At 44.8% G+C, this 24,992-nt stretch overlaps 1 protein-coding gene and 2 pseudogenes across 5 annotated transcripts; all 3 read right to left on the bottom strand.

Moving 5' to 3' along the window:
• Positions 1–226: 226 nt before the first annotated feature.
• On the bottom strand, positions 227–24,216 carry PRMT8 (protein arginine methyltransferase 8). Of its 3 annotated transcripts, none has more exons than XM_081925722.1 (10): positions 23,750–24,216; positions 20,029–20,196; positions 16,059–16,214; positions 10,341–10,404; positions 7,849–7,991; positions 7,418–7,505; positions 6,777–6,892; positions 4,174–4,324; positions 3,593–3,714; positions 227–1,117 (listed from the first exon to the last, which is right to left on the bottom strand). In XM_081925722.1, exons 1-10 carry the CDS (start codon positions 23,825–23,827, stop codon positions 1,034–1,036), a joined length of 1,170 nt encoding a protein of 389 aa, XP_081781848.1. In that variant the 5' UTR covers positions 23,828–24,216; the 3' UTR covers positions 227–1,033. The 3 variants fall into 3 exon arrangements, with proteins under 3 accessions (XP_081781848.1, XP_081781847.1, XP_081781849.1); XM_081925721.1 differs by lacking the exon at positions 23,750–24,216 and adding an exon at positions 22,514–22,662; XM_081925723.1 differs by lacking the exon at positions 23,750–24,216 and adding an exon at positions 22,356–22,374.
• Positions 2,424–3,391, bottom strand: LOC309377249 (annotated as a pseudogene). Its single transcript has one exon. The product of its transcript is annotated as an uncharacterized misc_RNA (transcript).
• On the bottom strand, positions 16,700–19,261 carry LOC309377957 (telomerase Cajal body protein 1 pseudogene; annotated as a pseudogene). Its single transcript, XR_014173327.1, has 2 exons — positions 19,182–19,261; positions 16,700–19,085 (listed from the first exon to the last, which is right to left on the bottom strand). The product of XR_014173327.1 is annotated as a telomerase Cajal body protein 1 pseudogene (transcript).
• Positions 24,217–24,992: the final 776 nt, after the last annotated feature.

Here is a 24,992-nt window from a genome sequence, read left to right as displayed (position 1 = left end):
CCCCGCCCCCCGCACTTCACTGCTGAAAGCTTTTGCCAACCACAGAAAGCTATCTAAATTGAAAGCATGGGGCGTTTCAGCAGTGGATCTGCTTGTGGGTAAGAAGACTGCTATTTGTGGTTAAAGGGAGGTTTCCCATCCAGGCAATCCGACCTGCACCAAGGAAAGCAGATTTCTGCATTCTATATCAATCAGGCAAGGGAAAAATAAAGAAGGAGTTGATGAATAAATAAAAAGGTTTTGTTTATTTATTTTTGTTTATTCTTATGTTTTGTTTTTTCTTGTTTACAGCAAGAAAGGAACACACCATTTCATAAAGCTCCAGTCTGCATGTTTTGGGACAGTTCCATACAACTCATCACAATGGAAACGACAATTTCAACGTCCCGCGTTGCCACTGCTGCAGTTGAACCAGGAGCCAAAATCCACTTTTACAGACAGAGAAATAGAACAAACACTGTATTCATAAACTAATGGTGCTAATTTGTTTTAAATCAACTCCTAGCTTGTACGAACAAGTTCAAGCATTTTCCAGAAAGTACAGTAAACAGGTAAGAAAGATTGCTCGCTTCATTAAAAGATTTTGCCCACGTCCATCCTGCTGCTTCCAGCAGAATGTGTGTTCAGGATAGCAATTTCAATGTTTTCTCAGCTAGCTGGAATGGAAACAAATCCAGTTCAGAGACTAATGTTCTATATTTTATTAATATAACTCTGTCATCTATGCACAACAATGTCATAAAAGATCTTTTCAGTAAGAAAAAATACATATAGCATGCAAAGCTTGGAAGAATCTTACTCATAGTAAGTTATACGCCTAGTGGGCTGTGGGTTCTGTTTTGACAGAGAGGGTTGTTTACTGTAGTCTAGACAGAAACTATATCCATACATTCATGTTAGCAATCCACAGCCAGTGCTTTGTGCTGTAAGGACTTGTCAGCTATTCAGTTCAGGTAGTAGCGATTGTTCCCAGCTTGAGATGTGCAGACCAGGAATTGCTGCTCTCTTCTTCTCTTGTGAAGACAGTTGCACACTAGCGCATTTTATAGGAATTAGATACAGAAATTTCACAGAGCTGCCCTTTGAAATCCAAATCTACTGTGAAATCCAAGTCACGCTGTAATGCAGATTAAGAATAATTTTTGTGTGGCATAGGACTATATCTTAGCACTTGGAAGGTTCTGCTTCAAAGCTTCCTCCTTTCTTAAATTCAGTAGGTGGCTTAGCCAATAAACAAAGACAAAAAACCCCCCAAATCCTAGACCTTTTCTGAATACAGGGAAACATATCTGGGGGTCTTCAGCATGTGACTCAGTTTGTGCTCCCCCACTTCCATCCTTCAGGTACTTAGCAGGAACAATTTATGCAGAGTTATGAAAATATTTACGCCCCCATGATCTATAAATAACATAGCGTGGGAACGTAACTTAATATAAAAGCAGCTGACCAAATCACACAATGAACAGTACATACTAAGATACACCATCAAACAAATATTATCTCACAACTAACGTAAGGTACAGAAGTATTGGGGTAGACTAATGTTTCTGTTTTGGAGATGGTGCAGAATTCTTTCATGGAATTCCTATTAGCTGTCCCTCAAGGAACCTCTGCACCTCTTTTAAAGGCAGAAACAGGATTGCTTTCTATGGAAACCTTTGCTCGCGTTATACTTGCTTTGCATTGGCTGAAGTTGGTATGTGCGAATGGTTCTCGCCTGCTCCCCCTGCCCCCCAACACTTTCGAGAACAACTCCAGACTTCAGCCCCAAACTCTTGGGTAAACTCTGTTTGAAGCACCCTGAATGCTTATGGGATTAATATGGAAGTTAACCCACTTTCTCTTCTACCAAAGTTAAACAGTTTTTCAAAGAAGGAATAAATGTTTATTTTAAATGGTAAGACATTTATTCAATCAGATAAATGTAATAATTGTTATCCTATTTGTTGCCCTTTATATAAAATGGCATTTGGTTTGGAGCAATACTTTACTACAGCTCCTTTGAGATAATCAGTTTTATGGCTTAGGTGTATGTACTCTGTAGGAAGTTGTATTTGTGAGTCCAGTGAAGTTGAGGATATCTCACTGCTCCTTGTTTGAGTCCCCGAGGTATAAATTTTGAACCCATGTCCTCTGCCTCCTGTCAAACAGATACACCGCTGGAACATATAAATACATTGCTAGAAAACAGTGACATTTCTATTACCATCCAGATTGCAAAATGTGTTCTGTCTGCTAGAAAATTAAGAGCCAGACATAAAAAAAACTTAGTGGAGTGAATGGGATGCTTGTAGTATCTAGGCCAGTGGTGTCCAAACTTTTTTCAAAGAGGGCCAGATTTGATGAAGTGAAGGGCCATGATTTTGTTGAGCTTTTTTTTAAGATTGAAGTTTGAAGTTGTGGGGCCAGATTAAACCGACTGGTGGACCGGATTAGGCCCCCGAAATGGACTTTGGACATGCCTGATCTAGGCACAAATTTATAGGGTCAGTATCCCTTTACTTTGTGTCTTGACTGATGGAATATGCTAAACTGAACTGTATTTTCACATGTATTCTGTCTTGAATCGTGGTGGCCTATGGGTTTGAACAATAAAATGTTTCATTAAAAAACATAAAATGTATGGGCAAATAAATAAGTCTTAAGCTGGTGCCAAAATGCTAAGGATGTTGGTGTTAGTTGTGTCTTTTACGGGAGGGCATCCTGCAGACGGGGTGGGGGGGCATCATGGAGAAGCCTCTACCCTGGTAACTCAGAGGGTATTTTCCTACTGGTAGTAAGGAGCACAAAGAGCATTGCTACATAATTAGGGCCAGCTCTGCCATTAGGCATACTGAGGCAGCTGCCTGAGGCAGCAGAAGCCGCAAGGCAAGAGCTCTGCAGGCACAGATGCACCACTGATAGCAGTGATGATTTGGGCTGAAGCCACGCAAGATTGTGTGCAAGATCTCACCCCCCCCCCAAATTGCGGAAGCGGCAGGGCGGGCAGAGAAGCAGCAACAGGTACGGTGGTGGAAGGAGTGTCAAGGCAGGGAAAGGCAGTACATACGGTAACTGCAAAGTGCTGCTTCATAATTCTGCATTCTGCTATTATGACCTCGCATGTATCTGTGTTTACATCTGCCAATTCTTTTCCTCCCCCCTCTTTTTCTCTTGGAATGGATCTGAAGGGAGAGGTTGCAGCTGCTGGCAACCATTGCAGGAGGAAGAGGTGGCCTTGTGATCAGAGTTGAGGTAGAGCAATTATTCCAATACTTCTGCGTTCTCCACTGAACTTAATGGGGCCTGCTTTTGGAGAAGGATTGCACTGTGAAATAATAGCTTTGTAACATAGTGGTCTTTTGGTTAACCAGAACAATTGACAGATCTTGAAACCTGATCGGATGTTGGAAAAAAATCAGATCCATTTTTTAAATATGATCTACTAAAGTGTCAAAAGTCAAATCAGGCAATCAAAAATGATTGCGTCCCGAGGTAGTTTCAGGTACTTTTCAACAAATGTCCATGAACAAATGTTTCAGAAATACCTGTCCCAGACACCCATAGGCTCCTAAGCTGATCATCTAAATTCAGTTACGTGAGCCCAACTTACCACATTTTTTTCATTTGGCTTTATGGATATACTTCCGTAGAGTTCTTCACCCCTTCTTACAGTTAGGTAGTCCTCCAGGTAGAAGACAGTTTGCTTCCAGTGGGTGTAAGGAGCATCTGGTGCTACAAAAGGAGACAGATTATATGGAAGAAATTCCCCACCAATCTAATATTGCTTATATTTACACCAATGAAATGGAGATGATTTAACAAAGTATCTTCACACTGGCATTATTGTCGGGTGATTCCGTGGTGAGCAATGTAACATTTGTAAGTTTCTTTACATAATATTTTGTCTTTTCACTAATATTATTTAACTCCTATGCTATTAATGTCACTTAATGTTATTAAAATATTTGTTAATTGCCCTGATCTTCCCTACAAAAATAATCAAGAAGCACACCACAATAATGCTTTCCTTTTATTGTGTTTTAAAATATGTTACTAATGTGATCATTTTCTAAACTCAAGAATTTATCCCTTAAAACCCTACTCAGTGTTATCACGTTTCTGACCCTGATGTCTGTAATTGGAGACAGAACCCACACCTTGAATCAGCATGAAGCCAAAGAAAGAACTTACCTGTAGAAAACCCTATTTTCTTGTGGCACTTTGTAAATTCTATATTAAAGTAAGTAACCAAGGCGTGAATGTAGTCATTGCGCTGAATTTGCAGGCAAAAGGCAGAGGTAAACACCAGGTCCTCAGTCTTCACTGTATAAATATCCACTTCCTGTATTGTTGGGGGTTGCAGAAGGAGAAGAGAGAAGCCACAGAAAACATCAATATAAAAGACCAAGGCTGGGCAGTTTATATTACCTGGGTAAGCAAGTCTGCTTGTTTAACTAGAATAATCTCCTGTATCTGGCCTGTTATATCCCTGGTGAAGTTGCCCTTGCATTCCTTGCCCAAACCCCTCGTGCAAACACAACCTCTTGCATCTGCCCTGATGTGAGTCCTCGACTGAAACCTGCCTGGGAAGTGGCACCTTCTCTGTCCAAACTAATGTTGCCAAAACTTCCTCTGCCACCCTGGGTTGCTGCAACGGCACCTCGATTAGGTCCACTGCTTACAAAAGGTCTATAACAGGCTTCCTCAACCTCGGCCCTCCAGATGTTTTTGGCCTACAACTCCCATGATCCCTAGCTAGCAGGACCAGGGACGATAGGAATTATAGTCTCAAAACATCTGGAGGGGCGAGGTTGAGAAAGCCTGGTCTATAGCTTCCCCTTCCTGGGAACCTTCCAGCAGGGAGTGGTACAACAGATAATGGTTTGCAAAACCACTGCCTCACTCGCTGCAAAGAAGCAAAGCAGACAGAGGTAAGTAACACCCACAATGAACACCTTTTAATTTTCAAAAGAAATTTTGGGCTAGCCTATTAATATTGCATACTTATCTAATCATACTGAGGTAAAGAAAGGAGGAGGGAAACACATACAAAACTCATTACGCACTCTTCAAGTGGCAAGGCTGTCCACATGTTACAAACAACACATTCCAGGTTAACAACACATGCCTCAAGCCACCTTTGCTGCCTGTATTCCTCCACCAGGACTGTTGCAGAGCATGTGTCTGAACCCCCCACAGGTGCGTGTGTCCAGCACTCGTGTGCATTCACACACACTTCTGAGAAGAATCCCCCAAAATTTACAGAAAGCAAGTGTGACACTTTGGTCACAGAACCAACACAAATGGCAAGTCAAGAAACAGAGTGGGCTAGGTTCTTTGTTGCAGCTAATGGGATGAGTTTCATCCCACTGTTGTGGAGGAAGAATATTGAGCAAAGACACAGTATTCCCATAATAATAATAATAACAATAATTTATACCCCACCCATCTGGCCGGGTTTCCCTAGCCACTCTGGGCGGCTTCCAATATTAAACACAATATTAAAATACAGTAATGCATCAAACATTAAAAGTTTCCCTAAACAGGGCTGTCTTCAGATGTCTTCTAAAAGTCTGCTAGCTGTTGTTCTCTTTGACATCTGGTGGGAGGGTGTTCCACAGGGTGGGTGCCACTACTGAGAAGGCCCTCTGCCGGGTTCCCTGTAACTTGGATTCTCACAGTGAGGGAACCGCCAGAAGGCCCTCAGAGCTGGACCTCAGTGGTAGAACGATGGGGGTGGAAAAGCTCCTTCAAGACTTGGTGTAGTGAAGTGAAAGTTGCTATTGGCTCTTTGTGCCTGAGTATTGAGGAAGAGTGCATGTTAAATAAAAAGACTTTTGAGTTTTAGCAATGTGAGCAAGTTCTTAGGAGTGATCAAGAGGCAAATTGCTTGCAAAGTCCCCCCTTTTGTGCCCTTGTGTAATAAACTGCTCTATCTCCACACTTCTCCAACACCAGAGTTCCCTCTTGGGAGCTAGGTACATGGACAACATCAGTGTGTACATCACAGTGTGGTGTTTTTGGGTGTTGAGCTACACCACATCCTGACCCCTGCCGTTCCCAAGTGGGTGGGATGACAGAAACCCACAAATTTCTCACTGGTGCTTTTGCAATGCTACTCATTACAAATCTCTACAAAAGAAAAGAAAAAAAAATGCTAAAATAAATTACTGTTGGTAACAGACTAAAATATATCATCACTACAAACTGGTTTTCAATGAACATACAGCTACAGTAATTCGAATACATAAAAATTCTTCACACGTACAAAGGATTCAATTATGAGCATCTCTAATATAGCAACATCTCTTAAGACTTTATATACATTAATATTAAGCTCCCCAGTAAGCCAATGGCTCACCAGAATGAAGGGGAAGCTGGCTATAGACATTCAGAAATGGCAAGCTGTCATGTGGCGGCCAATGCCCCTCTCCACCACCAGGGGCAGTGTACCTGGCATCCAGGATGCACATTTACAACTTCCACCTTAACCCATTTTTCCTGGACTAGACCATGCACAGTAATTATCCTTTCCATTAGTTAGTGGCATTTACTAGCTGCAACTTTTGACCAGAGGGGACTGAAGCAGAGCCACTAGCATTATGGCCTGGCCTGTGCCATAGTACAATGGAACACCGTTGTGTGGCTTTTATATAGAAGGATCAACATTTGAAGCTGATTAGCAGCATGAAAAGTCAGAGCGAAAGGACCAAAGTACTGGATCCCTGAAGAGTATCACAGAAATCTTTTTAAAGTAACACTGTTTTAAATTTATACTTTTAGAAACGCCAAACCTTTATTAAACAGGCATTGGTCACCACCTGCTTTGGGTCTACAATGTCCACCAAGGGTTCCTTCATGGCAACATCCCTGATACAGGTCATATCAAAGCCATATACATTCTCCCACCCTGTCAAAACAAATGGAGAGGTCAGTACAAATAAAAGGGAAACATTTGCAATTCGTGCAAGTTTAGCCTAGGGAAGAGAAGATTAAGGGATAATTGCTGTTTTCAAATATCTAAAGGACTGTCACACAGTAGATGAAGCAGATGCTCTTTTGCTCCAGACAACAGGACTAAAGGTTGGAAGTTTCTAAGAAGCAGATTTTGGTTAAACATGAGGAGAAATGTGATAGCAAAGCTTTTTGACAATGGAAGTCAAAAGCAGAATTTTGAGTCTGGAGACCTCAGGAATCTGCTGAGGGCAAAGTTGCTCATATCCAGACAGACTGTGATGCAAGTCTCTTGAAGTTGTTTGGCCTACCATAGGGATGCTTGGCCCTTGTCCAGTTGTGTGTGTTAGGCCTTGACCTCCTTGGACCTGCATACAGGCTGCACTTGATGGAGGAATACAATAATCCTCTCCACAGCAATATCAGCTAACAAACAGCTTGTATGAAAAGCATAGAAGAATTGTAATATCTACATACTTACAGTGGATTTTGAAGTCTTTGTATTGCCTATCTTCAATTGCTACCACATACAATGCAGCCCGGTCTGGAAACATAAGACCCCCAGGTTTCTGTTGATGAATTATGGGGAAATAGATCTTATAATCTAGTCACTTGACAAAGACATCATATTTTTGAACTGCTCCTACCAAAACACCCACCTTTCCTTTCTTTGAAATCCTTCATGTCACTAAGTCACGAGGTTGTTACATGAATTACTTCTAGAGAACTGCAGGGTGTCACTCCAAAATGAAGCTTTGATTCTAAAAATCAAACAGATCTATTTCTCTGTTTATTTCACCCTCTTTGCAGATCTTTCAGAGTCTCAGAAGACTCCCATTGCAACAAGCTAACTTGGGGTATTGATGCAGGGAGGACAATGACTGGCAAACTAATGGCCATTCATTCACCTACCAGCCACTTGTCTCGAGCGAAGATGACAGTGTTAAGCATGGACTCATAGAAAAGTGAGTAACCCATCCATTCACTGACGATGATGTCTACTTTGTCCACAGGCAATTCAACTTCTTCTACTTTACCCTTAAATATTGTGATTACTGTAAGAAGCAAAAAAGAACAGATTTCATATACTGTACTTAGGAAAATCTTGGTGGAACATAGTATTCTGTCTCTTCTAATTTCATTTACATATTAAATTTTAATCTTAGTAAAAATAAATCCATTCCCTGCAAACAGCAACAGGATGTAGGATCCCACATATTTGGCAGGGATGGACGGAAACTTCTTTATTTCTACCTTACCCAAAAGTGAAAGTGTTTTATGTTTGGAACACTATTCATAACAGGAGACAAGGGGTAGGATTTTACAAATTGCTAGTTCACATATTATTTCATTTGTTCATTTAGAACTTAGTACTATTGTCCATTAACCCCACTTTATAGATTACAGAGACCTGGCTTATTTTTATTTATAGATAGGCACCTATGTTCACATGCATATCTGCAAACATCTATTTCCTTTATTATTATTATTTATTATTATTTTTTTACTGTCTGCTATTTCACAGGATGGGACGTGGGTGGCACTGTGGTCTAAACCCCTGAGCCTAGGACTTGCCGATCAGAAGGTTGGCGGTTCGAATCCCCATGACAGGGTGAGCTCCCGTTGTTCGGTCCCAGCTCCTGCCAACCTAGCAGTTCAAAAGCACATCAAACTGCAAGTAGATAGACAGGCAGGAAGGTAAACGGCATTTCCATGCGCTGTTCTGGTTTCGCCAGAAGTGGCTTAGTCATGCTGGCCACATGACCTGGAAAAACTGTCTGCAGACAAACATCGGCTCCCTCAGCCAGTAAAGCAAGATGAGCGCCACAACCCCAGAGTCATCCGCGACTGGACTTAACTGTCAGGGGTCCTTTATCTTTTTTTTTATTTCACAGGATGTTTGCTTTCTGATACTGGACTATTGTTCATCAGTCTTTATTCAAAGCACTGATTGACAGATTGCCTTGTTCAGGGTTTTGAGTTTCAGAAAACATGTAAGGAGGGGAGATTATGAGCATGTCAGCTCCTTCCTCATCACCCTTCACAAGTTCCAGGGCAATTGGAAGTCTCCTGTGACTGTGAAGGCTTCTGCATGTTTTGGAACCCTGATTTTTGGGGTTTCAAAGTCCATGACTACAGGTGAGGCAGGGATAATTATTACCCAATTTGTGTTTAATTTGTGTGTGTGTGTTTAGTGTATTAAATTTAAATATTTTTTTTGTCCAGGATCTCATATAATTGTAGAGTTGGAGGGGACCCTGACGGTCAACTAGTCCAATCCCCAAAGGGCCTGTGTTTTCTTCTCATACAGTTTTGGATCGTAAGCTTATTGTTCTATATTATGATAGGTACTAGGCATCTTCTCAGCTATCTTGCACTGTTTGATAAAAGGGAATTTCTTATTATGCTTAAACTAAGACTATTCTGTCTTTTAAAAGATCAGGCTCACATAAGGGAAAAATGGAAAACATTAACATATAGTGAGTTAAGGATTTTAAGTATTTGGGAATTTGGTTTAGCCAGAAACAAAAAGGGGTGCCCTTTACTACAAATTCTATCCAATTCTCATTCAAAATAAAATGAAAAAAGGTTTCCTTTTTCTAAACAAATCCAGCCCCGCAAACTCTGCCTGTAACCTCACAGCTACTCTACAGGGCCTTCTGCAACTGCAAATTCTGTCAGGAGGAAAAACATCAGAGCAATTTTTCCCCTTCTCCATAATGGTGAATGGTGCAACTTAGTTTGCAGCAAAACAGTTTTAGACATGAAACACAACTTGAACTCAGCAGAGGAACTCGGAGCAGCTTTTGCTGCTTTCCAAAGTGACAGATACAGATATGAGCTGAGTCTTGTGGCCAACGAATACCCCTAAGATCTGGAAAGTGCCTGAGGTTTACTTTTTATCGAACAAAGTTTTATCAGTTTATTTTGGTAATTTATGATCTGGTATTCATGAAAATCATACCCAGATCTTAGAACAACATAAAAATATATAAAATGTAATAAAATACATAAGGAATGATTTACAAAAAGAAAAACAAATTCTTCCTTTTGAATTCATTAGTATGTTTTTACTTGTCCTCCTGTGCATGATGCTCACACCTGATGACAGGTGGGCATGGTTTGGAGTCTCCTGGACCAAATAAGCCAGAGATTCCCAACCATGGGACTAGATGAATTATTAGTCTGGTCCAACAGGACTCTACTTTTTTCTTAGATGTTTTCATATGTGTGAATACTCTGGTTCTTTTTAGTGAATATTTATAGAAGGACTGTAATCTAGAAAGGTGTGTGTGTGTGTTTTAAAAATTAATCGCAATAAATCCATAAACCAAAATGCAAACATGGGTATGTAAATACATCAGAAACACTAGGCACTACTAATTTCCTTAAATATGTCTTACTGTGGTCCAAGTGATTTGCCTTGACAATTTTTTCTGAGTAGTCAGATATACTGGAACATTCAATCTAAAGGATGCAGGAGAGAAAGAGAAAGTGCTTTGCATTAAGTATTGCAGAACCAATGAGAGGCATTTTAACTGAATCATGCCAGAAACTGTACGGAGAGAGAAAAAAACAGAATATGAAAATATGTATCTAAAAGAAGCGGGAAATACAAATTTAAGTTTTTAGTTTATACTATGCTCATTGAGGCATAGTCTCCATTTTCTTTTCTCCCATTTAGGACAAAATAGTGAACCACCTTCTTTCCAGATAAGGGACCACGGAAGTCATGATTCCCCATTTCATCCCTTTAGGAACCCCAGTTCAACCCTTTGAGACCCCCAAAATGATAACTTGGTTTCGTATCATGATTTCCTACATGACTTCCGGCAATTGCCGGCTGGTTAGCGAAGTGAGGAATCTGTCAGACGACCTTCTTTTAGTCTGTAGTGCAAACATAGACCAACTGTGCTTTAGTAAATAATGTGATATGCTTCTTTCATTTTTCTCCTTTTATTATTTTAATTAATTTTCTGTTGCAAAATCAGTAACAAAGCATTCACAAAACGATTACAGTGGTACCTTGGTTTACGAATTTAATCTGTTCTGGAAGTAGGTTCTTAAATCGAAATCGTTCTTAAACCAAGGTGCACTTTCCCTAATGAGGCCTCCCACTGCTGGTGCCCTTCCACCGCTCGGATTCCGTTCTTAGACCGAGGTAAAGTTCGCAAACCGGGACACTACTTCCGGTTTTGCGGAGTTCGTAAACCGAATTGTTCGTAAACAGGACTGTTCTTAAACCAAGGTACCACTGTATTGTAATTTCTTTGTACAAACATAAATAATAAACCATGACAAAACTAACAAAAAAATGAACCACTAGGAGGGAGAATACAAAACATAATAATGAGGTGATTACAAAAAAAATAATCAATAGATTCTTCAATAAATCAAATTGGAACTAAAGAATATTGCCTGCTTATCCATGCCATAATACAGTATATGTTTTAGGTATTTCTTATCCATGTGATATTTCATTTGTATAGTTAATAAAATCATATCATACAGTGTAAATATTATTTTATTTTTCTGTGCCCTTGCCATGTTCAATTCTTGTGACAACTTTTCCATTATGTCTGTTTGTTAGAATATATTATACCATTACCATATATTATACTATTACCATTCTGGTTGCTGTTAATAAATGTGTAATTAATTCCTTACTTCTTAATTGGTGCATATCTGTTTATGTCTGTTTGTTAGAATATATTATACCATTACCATATATTATACTATTACCATTCTGGTTGCTGTTAATAAATGTGTAATTAATTCCTTACTTCTTAATTGGTGCATATCTGAAGTATATAAATTAAGGAAGGCTAACGCTGGGGTTACTGGGATTGTCTGAGCTGTAATCTGAGATAGCTCTTAAAATACATTTCCATTCCCCCCCCCCATTTGTGGAGATTCCCATCACATGTGTTGATATGTATCCATGTGTTGGTATCCTCTCCAACACAATGGCAGGCTATTGGACTTTACATAAGATAGGCGCCTTGGTTAACACCATCCATGCACAATTTTTAGTGAACATTTCCTAGTAGTTGCTGACAGAGGTGTATATGGTGCTTTTGTTGCATTTTTAGTTGCATTTATTGTTATCAATATTTATATCCCAATTTAGTTCCCACCAATTTTTTAGATTTTGTTGAAGGCAAAATTGGTTCTCAATCAAGGTTTTGTATAGAAGGGAAATTAATCCCTTAGTCATTATACTTCCTCTTATCTTTTTAAATTCCTTTAGCTTCCTCATAGCTTCCTTTTGTAATTTGTATATGTGTAAGAAACTGATATCCTAACAACCATAAAATTTGATTATTTTCTAAACGTAATCTCTGATGCTGTAAGAGGTTGTCCCTTGCTATAAAAACCTGTCAAATAATATAACTGGTGTTCTTTCCATACATTCACATTTTATGATCTATTTTTATTTTGAGATAAAGGAAGGTGCTGTATTGGACTTATAGGTGACAGTGACAGTCCTGGAGCTAAAACTTTTGCTCATTTTCCCTATATTCTAAATGACGTAAGAGTATAGGGCTTAGCAAGCCAACTCAACTATCAAAACGTATTTTTCATTAATGCTAATACCATACAATTTCTATCTCTTTCAGTGTTGACAGCTGGGTTCTCTTACTGGATGACCTCAATTCCATATGGTTAAGTTGGATTGCTTCATAATAGCTACTTAGCTACTTAAGTTTGGAATGCCCCAACTGGTTGATGGGTGGAGATATAATAAAGATTTTTTTAAATGTGGTTGGTCCAACTGAATAGAAACTTATTAAGTTTTTTCTGCTGATTGTTCAAATGAGTTATTGGTATTCAACCTTGCAGCGATTGAAAGAAAAAGAGCAATTAAGGTGCAATCATAATTTTGGATGTGGCCAGTCTGTCTGTAATGGAGAGTCTCAATTTATTCCAATGTATCTGTACGTATTTTTTTTCAAACAGTGCTATAATTATACTAACATTCAAATTATAGGTCATTTGTACCCCCAGCGATCTAAAACTTTTCCTAGCTATTGGACTCTTCAACATTGTTTTAAGTGTATATGGAGTGGTGTATGAAAAGACATTACCTCTGGTTTTTGAAAATTAACTTGCAATCCGGAGACCCTGGAGAACTGCTCCAATTCCGTACATAATATGTTGCCTGCTGTAATAGGGTCAGAGGTGCATAAAATTATATTATGTGCATAGAGGCCTAAATTTTGTTCTTTTCCATTTATAACCACTTCCATTTATAACCACTCCCATACCAGAGAGGCCATTGTGTAATTTAATTGCTAATGGTTCTAAAATTAAGACAAATAACAGAGGCAACAGAGAGCAGTCTGTTTCGTTCCACAACTAAGAACACATTTTGGAGAATCTGAATTATTTATTCTAATTGCAGCCTGTCTTCTATCATAAATGCCTTCCAGAAGTTTTTACAAGTTTTTTTTTTACAAATCCAATTTTTTAAACTACTTCCATTAGGTAATTTGGATCTACACATTCAAATGCTTAAAAATATATCAAGTGAGACACTTGCTAAAGGTGATGATATTCCCTTTCTCTACTAAAATGAAGAATGTTTAATCATTTTCTTGTTGGATCGGTAATTATTGGACCTGGAACAAAACCAGATTGGTCGAAGTGTACAGCCAGTGATCATTTTAGGGTCTTCCAGTAAGTGTGCAACCCCGCAAGCGTGCATCATACCAACCCTGGAAGTGACCCAAAAAGTCAAAAAGGGGGCAGCTTACACAGGCCCCACCAACGAGTGTGGGAGTCTGGAACGTAACCCCTCACAAATCAGTCACTGCCTTTATATAAAGGTAAAGGGACCCTGACCATTAGGTCCAGTCGTGGCTGACTCTGGGGTTGCGGTGCTCATCTCACTTTAATGGCCGAGGGAGCCGGCGTACAGCTTCCGGGTCATGTGGCCAGCACTGGACAACACCGTAGCATTGTTTCTAAATCAGTCTGAGGGAGTTCGCATGCTCACTGTCTCTGTACCAAGGGGATTTTTAATGGAAAAGCCAAGTGTGGCACTGTATTTGAGTAATGTGTGACAGGTATTTAGTTTGATAAAACTTCTGTCAAGGGGTTTGGGTGTAACCTTTGACGCCTCCCTCTCTATGGAGGCGCAGGTTGCAGCTACAGCAAAGGCGTCATTTTTCCACCTTCACCGAATTAAGCAGCTGGTCCCTTACCTTTCTCGCCCTCATCTAGCCACAGTGATCCATGCGACAATCACCTCCAGGCCCGATTACTGTAACTTGCTCTACGCGGGGCTGCCCTTGCAGCTGACCCAGAAATTCCAGCGGGTGCAGAATGCTGCTGCGAGGCTCCTTATGGGGTCCTTGCCGCGGGACCACATTCATCCAGTGCTATACCAGCTGCACTGGCTCCCGGTGGAGTACAGGGTCAGGTTAAAGGTGCTGGTTTTAACCTTTAAAGCCCTCTGCGGCCTAGGACCCTCATAATATGGGACCACCTCTCCTGGTATTCCCCACAGAGGACCTTACAGTCTGCAAATAATAATATCTTGGAGGTCCCGGGCCTCAAGGAGGTTAAACTCAACCAGGACCAAGGCCTTTTCAGCTTTGGCACCAGCCTGGTGGAACGCTTTATCACAGGAGACCAGGGCCCTGCAGGACTTGACATCCTTTCGCAGACATAGCTGTTCCACCTGGCCTTCAGTTCGGGCACAGTTTGACCCCCCTCTATGGAACCCTGTAAGTTACCTCTTTTATCAGCTCATGTGGGACCAACATGGATAGCTGGCCCTGATGAATACTTGAGGTTCCCGACCCCTATGGTTGTAATTTCATGGGAAGTCATTTAATTTAACCCTGATTCTAATTTTTAAACTGTCTTTTAATCCATTGTTTGATTGTGTATTTGACATTTGATGTTAGCCGCCCTGAGCCCGGTCTTGGACAGTGAGGGCGGGGTATAAATAAAAATTTACTTACTACTTAGTTATTGTCATATTATTGATTGCTTATTACTATTATTGATAATATTACTATACCGCTATTCTATCATTAATAATTTTATTATGTATACCTCACCCATCTGGCTGGGTTGCGCCTCCACTCTGGGCGGCTTCCAACACACTTATATACTATTACAGTATTTTCATAACATAGATAATTGTATATTTATCCCTTTTTGTTTGTTTTTTATTATGTGAACTTCTTTTAAATTAGTGCTTTGGCCGTGTATGTCAGTGACAGGAGGAAATACAAAATGCTTTGTATTTTGATATTACCTGGATGTTGTTGTAAGCTGCTTCTGGCTCAGCTTAGTCTGGAAGAGAGCCAAAGAAATAAAGCACCAAGTGTGGGGGAAGAGTGACTGGCTGTCAGAAAGTTCTGATGAGGGGTTAGAACCTTCCCCAATAAACCACTCTAGAGTTACTGACACCCTTTTCCACAGTGAAATATTTTTCTAACCCATCCCCTTCCAGCCTAACTGGAAGATCTAATACTCATCAATTTCCAGAAAACATTTCAAAGGAATCTGAACCAGGAAGTGAAGAGCCACAATCTCAATATGCAGCTGCCATGTTAGAAATTGTGAGGGGAACTTATTCAACTTGAGTCACCTTGTTTACCACTAAACAAATGTCTGACTCCAACCTCACAGATATTAGGACACACCGTGTGGCTGAAAAGAGCCAAAGGAATTGCCTGTAGGTACAATCCTATGCACAATTCCTTGTCGGTAGGCCCTGTTGCAAATTGTGGGACTTGGGAGAAAACACACAAAAGATTGCACTAAGTGACATGTAGCAAGAAAAGAAATGGATGAGAATGACACCAAGATGGAAAGAATATCTAGTGCAGATCCTTTCTAAGTAGGGTTGCCAACTTGGTTGGGGGAGGGGAACTGACCTGGCTGATTTTTTGGCCAATTGCTAGAATTTGTAATATAAAAGCCAGACATTTTGATTGATTGCCAGAACATTTTGCCTGGCTCCATATCCTGACTAGTCAGAGTCCATTGAACTTCACTGTGGGCATCTAAATTTTTAAAATCAAAAGTTGGCAACGCTGCTACAAAGCTGCAAAAATATACATGCAAATGTGACGGGATTTTTCAGGAAATGCTCTTCTTACCCCATAAACTTTCTTGGCTCCTGCCTTTGCTGCAAACATTGAAAGGATCCCTGTGCCACTTCCAACATCCAATACAATCTTATCCTTAAAAACATGTTTATTATGATACATGGAGTTCCTGTACGTTAATGTGCGCACCTCATCCTTCAACATTTCCTGTGTTAGGAAAAAGGCACCATATGTTTATTTGAAAATACATGATTTACTTGTGTTCCATTTTTAAAAATCATCCTATCTTTTAGCTAGCAAAAATGTTCTCAACTTTGGGGAGAAAACACTTGGAACTTTTCACAGATTCGTGGATTTTGCAGCTATATCTTGGAGGTCGTTTAGTCCATCCCTTGCTCACGTTCCACAGTAACATGAACAACATCAGTAAAACCGCTGTTCAATTATCCGTACTATCTATTGTTTGATCTAACATGGAATTAGGCAAGTGGAAGTTTCTGAGCAAAGTTTTGCAGCCATTTTAGCTATGTAGTTAAAGCAGCTAGCAGTGCCGCTGTAGATAGTTCAGTTGGTTAGAGGGTGGAGCTGATGGCTAATACATTTTCAAGATAAGGCAGGGTGAGTTCCACCTGCTCAACTACTTCCCTGCGCCTGAGGACCTGCTTCAAATGTGTGTCACATTTTTTTTTATTTTTTTTTTACAATCATCATAAACTTTTATTAATCACCTGCATCACTTACTTGCCAATGAGAGGACGTATTCTTTCGCCAGGAAACAGCAACTGGTGACGAAGATTCACAAAACCCACCACAACAGCCCTGCCCTCCCCCAAGCGAGTCAGCACCACGGCCCACCCGTTGGGCAAGGGGTGGAAAACTATTTACATAGCGCAGAAAAGTGGGGGACAATGGGAAAATCCAAAAAGAAGCAATTATACTCCCCTTATATAAAAAAAACAAACACACACACACATACAGTTCCCTAGCACAAGACTCAGATTGACAAACAGATGAACCAAAATCTTTCCCCGCGTGCAGCTAGCGCTTCCGCTAGCCGGGCGAGAGAAGGAAAATGCTGGGTTCTTTGGGACAGGAGAGATTCCTTACCCTCGTGCCCCCGACCCATAGAGGCACAGCGACAATTCTGCCCTGACCCCACATCTCTCCGTCAGAGCATGCGCAAAATCTAGTCACGGCAACACCCAGCTCCATTCTCTCAAAAAACGCAGCTTTTTCAAACGTCCCCTCGCACGACGCGCATTCTCTCTTTGGTATAAAAGCGCCACATGTAGAAACATATAAACACAGCAACGTTCATGGGCCGAGGGCACCTGTGGCACGCCAGAGGTCCCGCACCCTCGCGGCCCTGTGGCAGTATCAAGCGTTGGCGTTGGGCCCCTTGCAAACCCCGGCAGACATGAGGAAGGGGGCCGAGGCTACGGGTGGGCCTGGGGCTTCTCCTCCGCCCCGGTGCCCGGGGAGCACCACCAGAGCTGGAGAGAGTTGTCGCCGCGGTCTTGGTGGCGAGCGGACGGCCTTCTCCCTTTCTCCTGGTCGTCGTCCTCGCTGTCCCACAGGTCAGGGAATTTGCGCTGGCCAGAAGACGTGGCCAGAAGGGGAAGGCTGGGGTGGAGGCTGATCCCGTTGACGCAGTCGCTCAGAGCCTGGAACTGCAAGGTGGGCTCCAGAAGGGGGTGGGCCAGGTAGTTGCTGCCACTGGGGGCCTGAGCCGTGTCCCAGACGCTGACCAGTCCTTCTGTGTCACCGCTCAGGAGAAACCTCCCACTCAGATCTAAGTCAAAATAGAGCCTCTGGTTGGTGGCAACTGTCCGGGACACAGAAAACAGGACCTCGCCTGGCTGTCGAAGGTCCCAGCAGAGGATCTCAGTGTCCTTGCGCCCTCCGGTGAAGAGGTGGAAGCCGTCCGGGGAGAAGAGGGCATGGGTGACACCCCCCTGGTGCCCGTGCAGCATGGTGAGGGGGTCGCCCTCCGCCTGGGAGTAGAGGCCCACTGTCTTAGAGTACGAGGTGCAGGCGTAGATGGGCTGCGTCGGGCTGAAGGCAATGCAGGAAATAATCCCGCTCTGGCCCTGCTTCTTCACGAGGGTGGGCCTGTTTTCGCACATGCGCCCAGGCCGTGACGTGTCAAACACCCTCACGATCTTGTCGAAGCCGCAGAAGAGCTGTGAGCTGTCCAGGGTGAAGCACAAGGAGTGGGCAGCCGTCAGCTCATCCAGGTGATTGTAGGGCCGAAAGGTGGCGCGCAGGTCTCCATAGAAAGCATCCCATATGTGGATAGGGTTGTCCCGGCTGCTGCTGGCAACAAAACAAGTCTGCGGGTCGGAGGAGTTCATGAGCGGGAACCAGCAGTAATCGTAGACAGTGTCTCCTTCGGCCATGCGCAAGACGGGACTCATTTCAGAGATGGTCCCCCATTCCTCCGCGTACAGCTCAGCAGGGAGGTTGTAGATCCGCAGGGTGTTGTCAGCACTGTTGGTTAGCAGGCAAGTCCCGTCAGGAGCCCATTTGCAGCCTTTAAGGAAATTCTCCGGTACGTGGCTGTACTCCACCCAGGAGCCTGTCAGAGGTTTGGGGGCCTGCGAGAAATCGTAGGTCGGGAAGTAATACTCTCCTTCCTCTGCCAACATTTCTCCTCCATCAATCGCGTCTTCCTCCTTTTCTTCCTTGAGGTGATGCGCTGTGTCCCCGATCTCAGGTTCTTCCTTCGGGGGTTTGGGCCCAGGAACTGCCTCTGCAGCAGCCCCCTCGTCTTCCTGGCTGCCATTTAGCCTTGGCACCTTCGCCGCAGGTCCAGAGATGGCCCCAGGGTCCACCTTGCTGTCGTCTGGCTGCCCCAGCTCCACCACAACCTGATGGTCAAGGGTCGGCTTGGCATCCATCCCACGAACCTCGGAGTGTCTCCTTAAGCCCTGCTCCTAAGAGGCACCACCGCTAATACTAAGAGGACAGTGTTTATGTAAGCCACACCACCAGGGAAAGCTTGAGTGTACCGCAGCGCCGGGTGCTTCATTCATCCCAGCATAAGGAGGTGGAGGTTGCCGAGAGGGAGGAAGGATTCTATTTTAAGGGGAGGGGCTGGAGGGTGGGGGCTGCAAGCACAGAAAAAGCCCCCCCCATCTCCCCCCGCCCAGAGAACAGGAGCGCACCGTTTACCTCCCAGCAGCTCCCCAACAGCAACTCATGGGCAGCCACTGGAGGCGGCCATGACACCCCGCCGGCTCCGCCCACTCGCGTCTCGCGAGAGCTGGAAGGCTCGGGCTCCCTCTCGCGAGACGCTCCCCCCCCCCCCATCATGTGTGTCACATTTTAAACTGACTACTGGTGATGGTGAGCTGGTGGCCTGCAGGCAACATCTCTCAGCCACTACATCAAAGGTGATGCTGCCTGAAATCTCCACCAAATTTTACAAGTTACAGGGAACCAGGCAGAGGGCCTTCTTGGTAGTGGCGCCCACCCTGTGTAACGCCCTCCCACCAGATGTCAAAGAGAACAACAACTACCAGACTTTTAGAAGACATCTGAAGGCAGCCCTGTTTAGGGAAGCTTTTAATGTTTGATGGATTACTGTATTTTAATATTTTGTTGGAAGCCGCCCAGATGGGCGGAGTATAAATAAATTATTATTATTATTCAAAGCATTATACACACATACAAATTCATGTATGAGGGACTGAGGTACAACTAGACCTTGGAAATTCCATTTTTTTATATAAGTCCTTGACCCTTCTTGATTTTGATCACTGTAATATTTATTACATATAACTACATAAAAGTGGCATGTCCCCCCTTGAGTGCGGATGAGTGCGGGACAGCAGTGCACAGCCAGCCGGCTGCTCCCAAGCCTACCCCGCTGCCGGCTGTGGGGGGAGTAGTGCTGGGAGGCGGTAGTGCCAGGAGGTGGGTCGCACCTACAAATAAGCCTTGAATTTTAAAGGTACGGCTTATTTGCGGGTGCGGCTTATATTTGAGCCAATACGGTAGTGTTTTTTTAAGGGATTACCTCATGAATTCCAAAGTGGGCATATGAATCAAAGTAATAATCCCTTGATGTCATCTCTTCTGGATTGAGGAATTTTGCTATTTTTCCTCTGCCTGGAACAGGAATGGTGGATTGGACAGGCTTTGGAACAGCTGGAGGCTGAATGGGTGGGGAAGGACCACTGCCAACCTAGAAAAGAAGAAGAATTATGGAAATTCTCACTCTGTCGTGAGAGAACAGCAGAGATTTAAAATCACAAAATATGCAGCAAAGTATGGAAATATAGGCTGTAAAACACTCATAAGTCCTAGCCACTCTTCTGCACACACATCAGAAGAGAAAACTCATATCTAGAATAGATCTAATTTAGATTTAGTATATTCCTTAGAATTTCAGTGGATGAGAGCCATGGCCTGTATAGACCATTTTTAATCTGTTGGGAGAATTCTACATTCATCTCCAGGTGGCCTCAGTGCTCTGGCTCAGGACTTAATGGCCTCCATGAGAACCACAGGGCTGTCCCAATATGGCAGAACATGACCTGATTTTGGCAACAAAGCTGATTTGAGCACACGGTCATGGACAAATGATTCCCTGGTGAGGTCTGGGCTGGATGCGCCTCTCTGCCTCTGCAGAGGAGGAGAACCATTGAGATAGTCTGCCCTGGAGAATTATAGAATCAGGTTGTTTCCTGAATGCTCTGAAGAATTTTCTAGCCGATACAGCTGGCACTCCTGTGGAGGCCGTTCTCTTACTGTGGGAATCGTGAGTTGTGTAGGCCTTCAATGCAATTGTTCCTGGGTATCCTTGCCAACACCATGAAGTACTCGGAGACGTGTATGTGATGAAGGAGGAAGGGTGACTACGGGAATGCAGTGATACAAAGCTGAGTCTGACTGAATATGGGTTAACAGTGTATTATTGTGGAAGCAATGATAAGGGAAACGTATTTCTCCACCACCTGCATCCTCCAGCAATTATTTTATGTAGTCAATGGCTTTCTGTCATATGGCCAGCAGAGCAGTGTTATTGTTCCCCATGCTACTTATATGAGGCCATTTTGAAATGATGCCAAATCAGGGAATTTGGGCTGAGGGGGCACCCAATGCTGTTGACACCAACTTTACCCCTCCACACCACCTGCTCTTGTTAATAGTTAGTAATCACTTTCAAAATAGTCATCAGTCATTGGTTATCAGTTATTCAGGAAATCAATTAAGGATTATCAGTTCAATGAGTCATCAGTTCATTACTTCTTGTTTACAGGGTAGTTTTTAGATAATAGTAAAGGTAAAGGGACCCCTGACAATTAAGTTCAGTCGCGAACGCCTCTGGGGTTGCGGCGCTCATCTCGCTTTAAAGGCCGAGGGAGCCAGCATTTGTCTGCTTCCGCAGACAGTTTTTCCAGGTCATGTGGCCAGCATGACTAAGCCACTTCTGGCGAACCAGAGCAGTGCACGAAAATGCTATTTACCTTCCTGCCAGAGCTGTACCTATTTATCTACTTGCACTGTGTGCTTTCAAACTGGTAGGTTGGCAGGAGCTGGGACCAAACAACGGGAGCTCAGCCCATCACAGGGATTCGAACCGCCGACCAGCAAGCCCAAGCGGAACAGTGGTTTAACCCACAGCGCCAGTTGTCAACTTGCTAGTCACCAGAAGAAATCAAATCTATGAAGCTGAACCAGAGTATTATCAAGTTTGTTAATTAATGGAATTCCTTGGTACAATATGCCTCTTATATCTTTATGACTAATTAATGGCAGGTACATTGTTGGTCACTGAAAATATCAGTTATAAAAGACAATAAGTTGACTCAGCATGCAGTTAAAGTTTAACCAGTGAGAAAACAGATTCTGTAGTCTTAATTTGAAAGAAGCAGTATCATAAAGCATCTGATATATCATCTGACAGAGGTCAATAGTAGACTACATTAGTAGATAATTATTTGAAGATAACATTAAATGTAGGTGTTAGGTCCAAGTTAACAAATAAAGGCTTGACAGACCCACCATAATTTCTTACTCATTCTTAAACAATATTTATTCAAACAGAGATGTCTGAAGTTTCTTCAAACAATGACTGAAGCAGTGGTGTGCGGTGAAATTTTTCATAGGGAACAGGGACCAGGGGAACATTTAGGAGACTAGCCTAGTCCCTTAGTCCAATGACCGCACGGCACTGGACTGAAGTAACAAAAGCGATCAGTCATCAGTGAGTTTATGGTTAAGGTGAGATTTGATACTTGCAGAAGCACCCTTGAACGCCTTAACTTCACAACAGAAGAGGGTGGGTTATAACATATAGTAAGGTAAGAACTGCGGATATGTTGTAAGAGATAGACTTACTGTTATCTTGTTAACTCTATCTTCAGTAGAGAATAGCTACCCATTTTTAATTAGTTTATAATGTTACTCTCCCTTTAGCAAACATTTAACTTCAATATGAGAAGAGCTTGCTGAATCTAAGCAAAAATCTTTGCAGCCAAACAGATCACAACCATCACCTGGTATTCTGGGGCATGTTGTTTTGAACATGGAGGTTCTACCTGGCTACCACAGGTCATTTGGATGCAGCCTAAGGAGGGCAAACTCATTGCTTTCCCTTTCCAAGCTGAAAATTTTCTACCTGCCTTCACAGGGTGAGGAGGAGGAGGGTGGGAGAACACAACGTTGTTCAAATAATTAAAGTTTAAGGTCTCAGCTAATACGTTCCCCCACCTTCAAGCATCTCAGCTTAGGTAAAACAACTCTAAGCAGCCAGGCTGTGACCTTCATTCGAACCCCAGTTGCAGGCGGCGCGGCGCGCTGCTCCTCCGGCACTTTGCAGATGCTCCGCCCGCCTGGTGCTGTTTTTAGCATCGTCTCCCTCACAAAGTCTTTGCAGGAGCTTCCATGCAGCACCTGCCATGTGGCTCTCGCCTCTATTTTTTTTTAATCATTCTCTTTTGAGATCATTCCAGCCGCCTTGCGTTCAGGCGCATTGAGAAATCTTTCTTGCACGTAGGCGAAGAGTTGTGGAGCTCAGATCGGAGGCAGATTGCGATGCGGGGGGAATTAAACCTTTCCAGGCAGGACATCCTCCTCCCCCCGCAAGAGCCAAGACCCAGGCAAAGTAGGTCAGCGCCCGGCGCGAGCCTGGGCAAACGGCCGGCCGGTCGAAAGTCTTCGGGAAGGGGAGCCCGGCGTACGAGCTGCAGACGGAAAGGGACGTGGGCTCCTGGGGCGCAGCCCCGAGACCCGGGACCCTTCCCGCCCCAAAGAGTTTCCGACTCCGCGGCGAGGCTGCTTCGCCACGTGGAGCCGACCGACCCGAAAGGATCGCGCGCCCCGCCGCTCGCTCCCTCTGCGGCGCCCGGGCTGCATCCTGCCCTCGCCGCTCCGCTCCAGGCAGCCGCGCTGCCGGAGGCGCCCCGCCTGTCCCGCCCGGGAAGGAGCCGATCTGCGGCAGCCGGAGAGGAGGGAGCCCCGGCCGGGCTGGAAGAAGGTGGTCCTGCCGGCCGGCCGGGAGACCCTCCGCTACCAGTCTGCGCCAAAAGGAGTCAGCCCCGCGCGCCCCCGGGCAGGGAGAAGCCCCGGTGGAGCCCTCGGCGAGGGGCCGGCGGGAAGGCGAGAGGGGCCCGTCTCCGCCGCGCTGCCCTTTCTTCGCCGGCCGGGGAGGCGAGGCTGGGCGCTGGCGACGCCGGCTCCGGGGCGCGCTCAGGTGGGGCTGGGGGGGGGGCGCGCGTCGCCCGCTTTCTCACCTCGGTGTTCTCCGCCGCCGCGCTTTCCGCCATTTTCCTCCTGAGGAGCAGGCAGCGCGAAGAGTGTTTGGTGCCCATAGGAGCCGGCCGAGGGGTCCGGGGGCGGCAGCAGGCTGGCTTCCTCAGCCCTCGGCCAGGCTGGCGCGCTCCGCGGAGCGAGAGGGCGCCGGCGCTGCGTCCGCGCGTGCCTTTCGGCTGCCCCGCCAAGGCTCCGGCGCCCGTCGGCTCCGCATCCAGCCTCCCCGGGCTCCCTCTCCAGCCCGGCCGACTTCGCCTGCCTCGAGCCGCCGCCCGGGGCGAGCAACAGGCGCTTCTGGCGTCTCCGGAGGCCCCTCGGCCGCGGAAGAGCGAAGACCCGACGCCGCGGAACTTGGGCGGACATGGATCAGCTGCCCCGTCTGGGGATCCGGAGGCGACGCGGAGCGCCAGGGGGGCCGGCGGGCGGCATGGCCCGCTCCCGCCCGGGACTGCTGGAAGGCGCCCTCGGTGCGGCTCCGCTCGGAACTCGCTCTGGGTCCGCTCGCCTCTCCGGAGAAGCTTTTGTGGGTCAGCCCATTAACTCCTCTCCCTCCGGCTCCGCGGAAGGGAGCTCACGTCTTGCTTGCGCCGCGAGTCTCTATGGCAACTCCCGGGCTTCCCCGCTGGGCTCTGGTGCTGGAGCGGCGCTGCAGAGTCCCCGCTCCGGGCCGAGCAGCAGGCCGGGCCCGCCGGCAGCCTGCCTTGCTGAAGAGCGAGCCCCAGCTTCCCAAGGACGGGTCCTGAGCCCCATAGAATCAAACGCGCCTTCCTGCCTTGGAAATGGTGCGGGGCTGCCGCCGGGGCTGCATTGCCTTGCGCTGCACTTGTTGCAGCCTCTGGGGATGAGGCGGGAAGATAAAAATAGAAAACAATAGAGGTGCCCCCCCCCCTCCAGCTGGAAGTGAAAGCACCTGACACTCCACTTCTGCTCTGTCCTCAAAAGACCTCTTTGGCAGGCAGCGCAGCAGAAGCGCAGGCTGGCGTGGGCCGAGGGCGCCGAGGAGACCGCCAGCTCCATTGAAGGAAGGGCAGCTCAGGGAACAAACCGGGTCAAAAGCTCCCTTCCTCCATTCCCGGGCAGAGTCGACCATTAGGCAGCGCAAACAGATTGGAGGGTCTAATTGAAAGGGCAACCGATCGATCACTCTTCAGCTTATCTATATGGCTAGATCACTGTTCAGCTTATCTATATGGCTAGATGGCTAGGTTCAGCTTATCTATATGG

The sequence above is a fragment of the Podarcis melisellensis genome (genome assembly GCF_964234715.1).
Source record: "Podarcis melisellensis genome assembly, chromosome: 9".
NCBI classification, from domain to species: domain Eukaryota; kingdom Metazoa; phylum Chordata; class Lepidosauria; order Squamata; family Lacertidae; genus Podarcis; species Podarcis melisellensis.
This window is presented reverse-complemented; position numbering and strand designations above follow the sequence as displayed.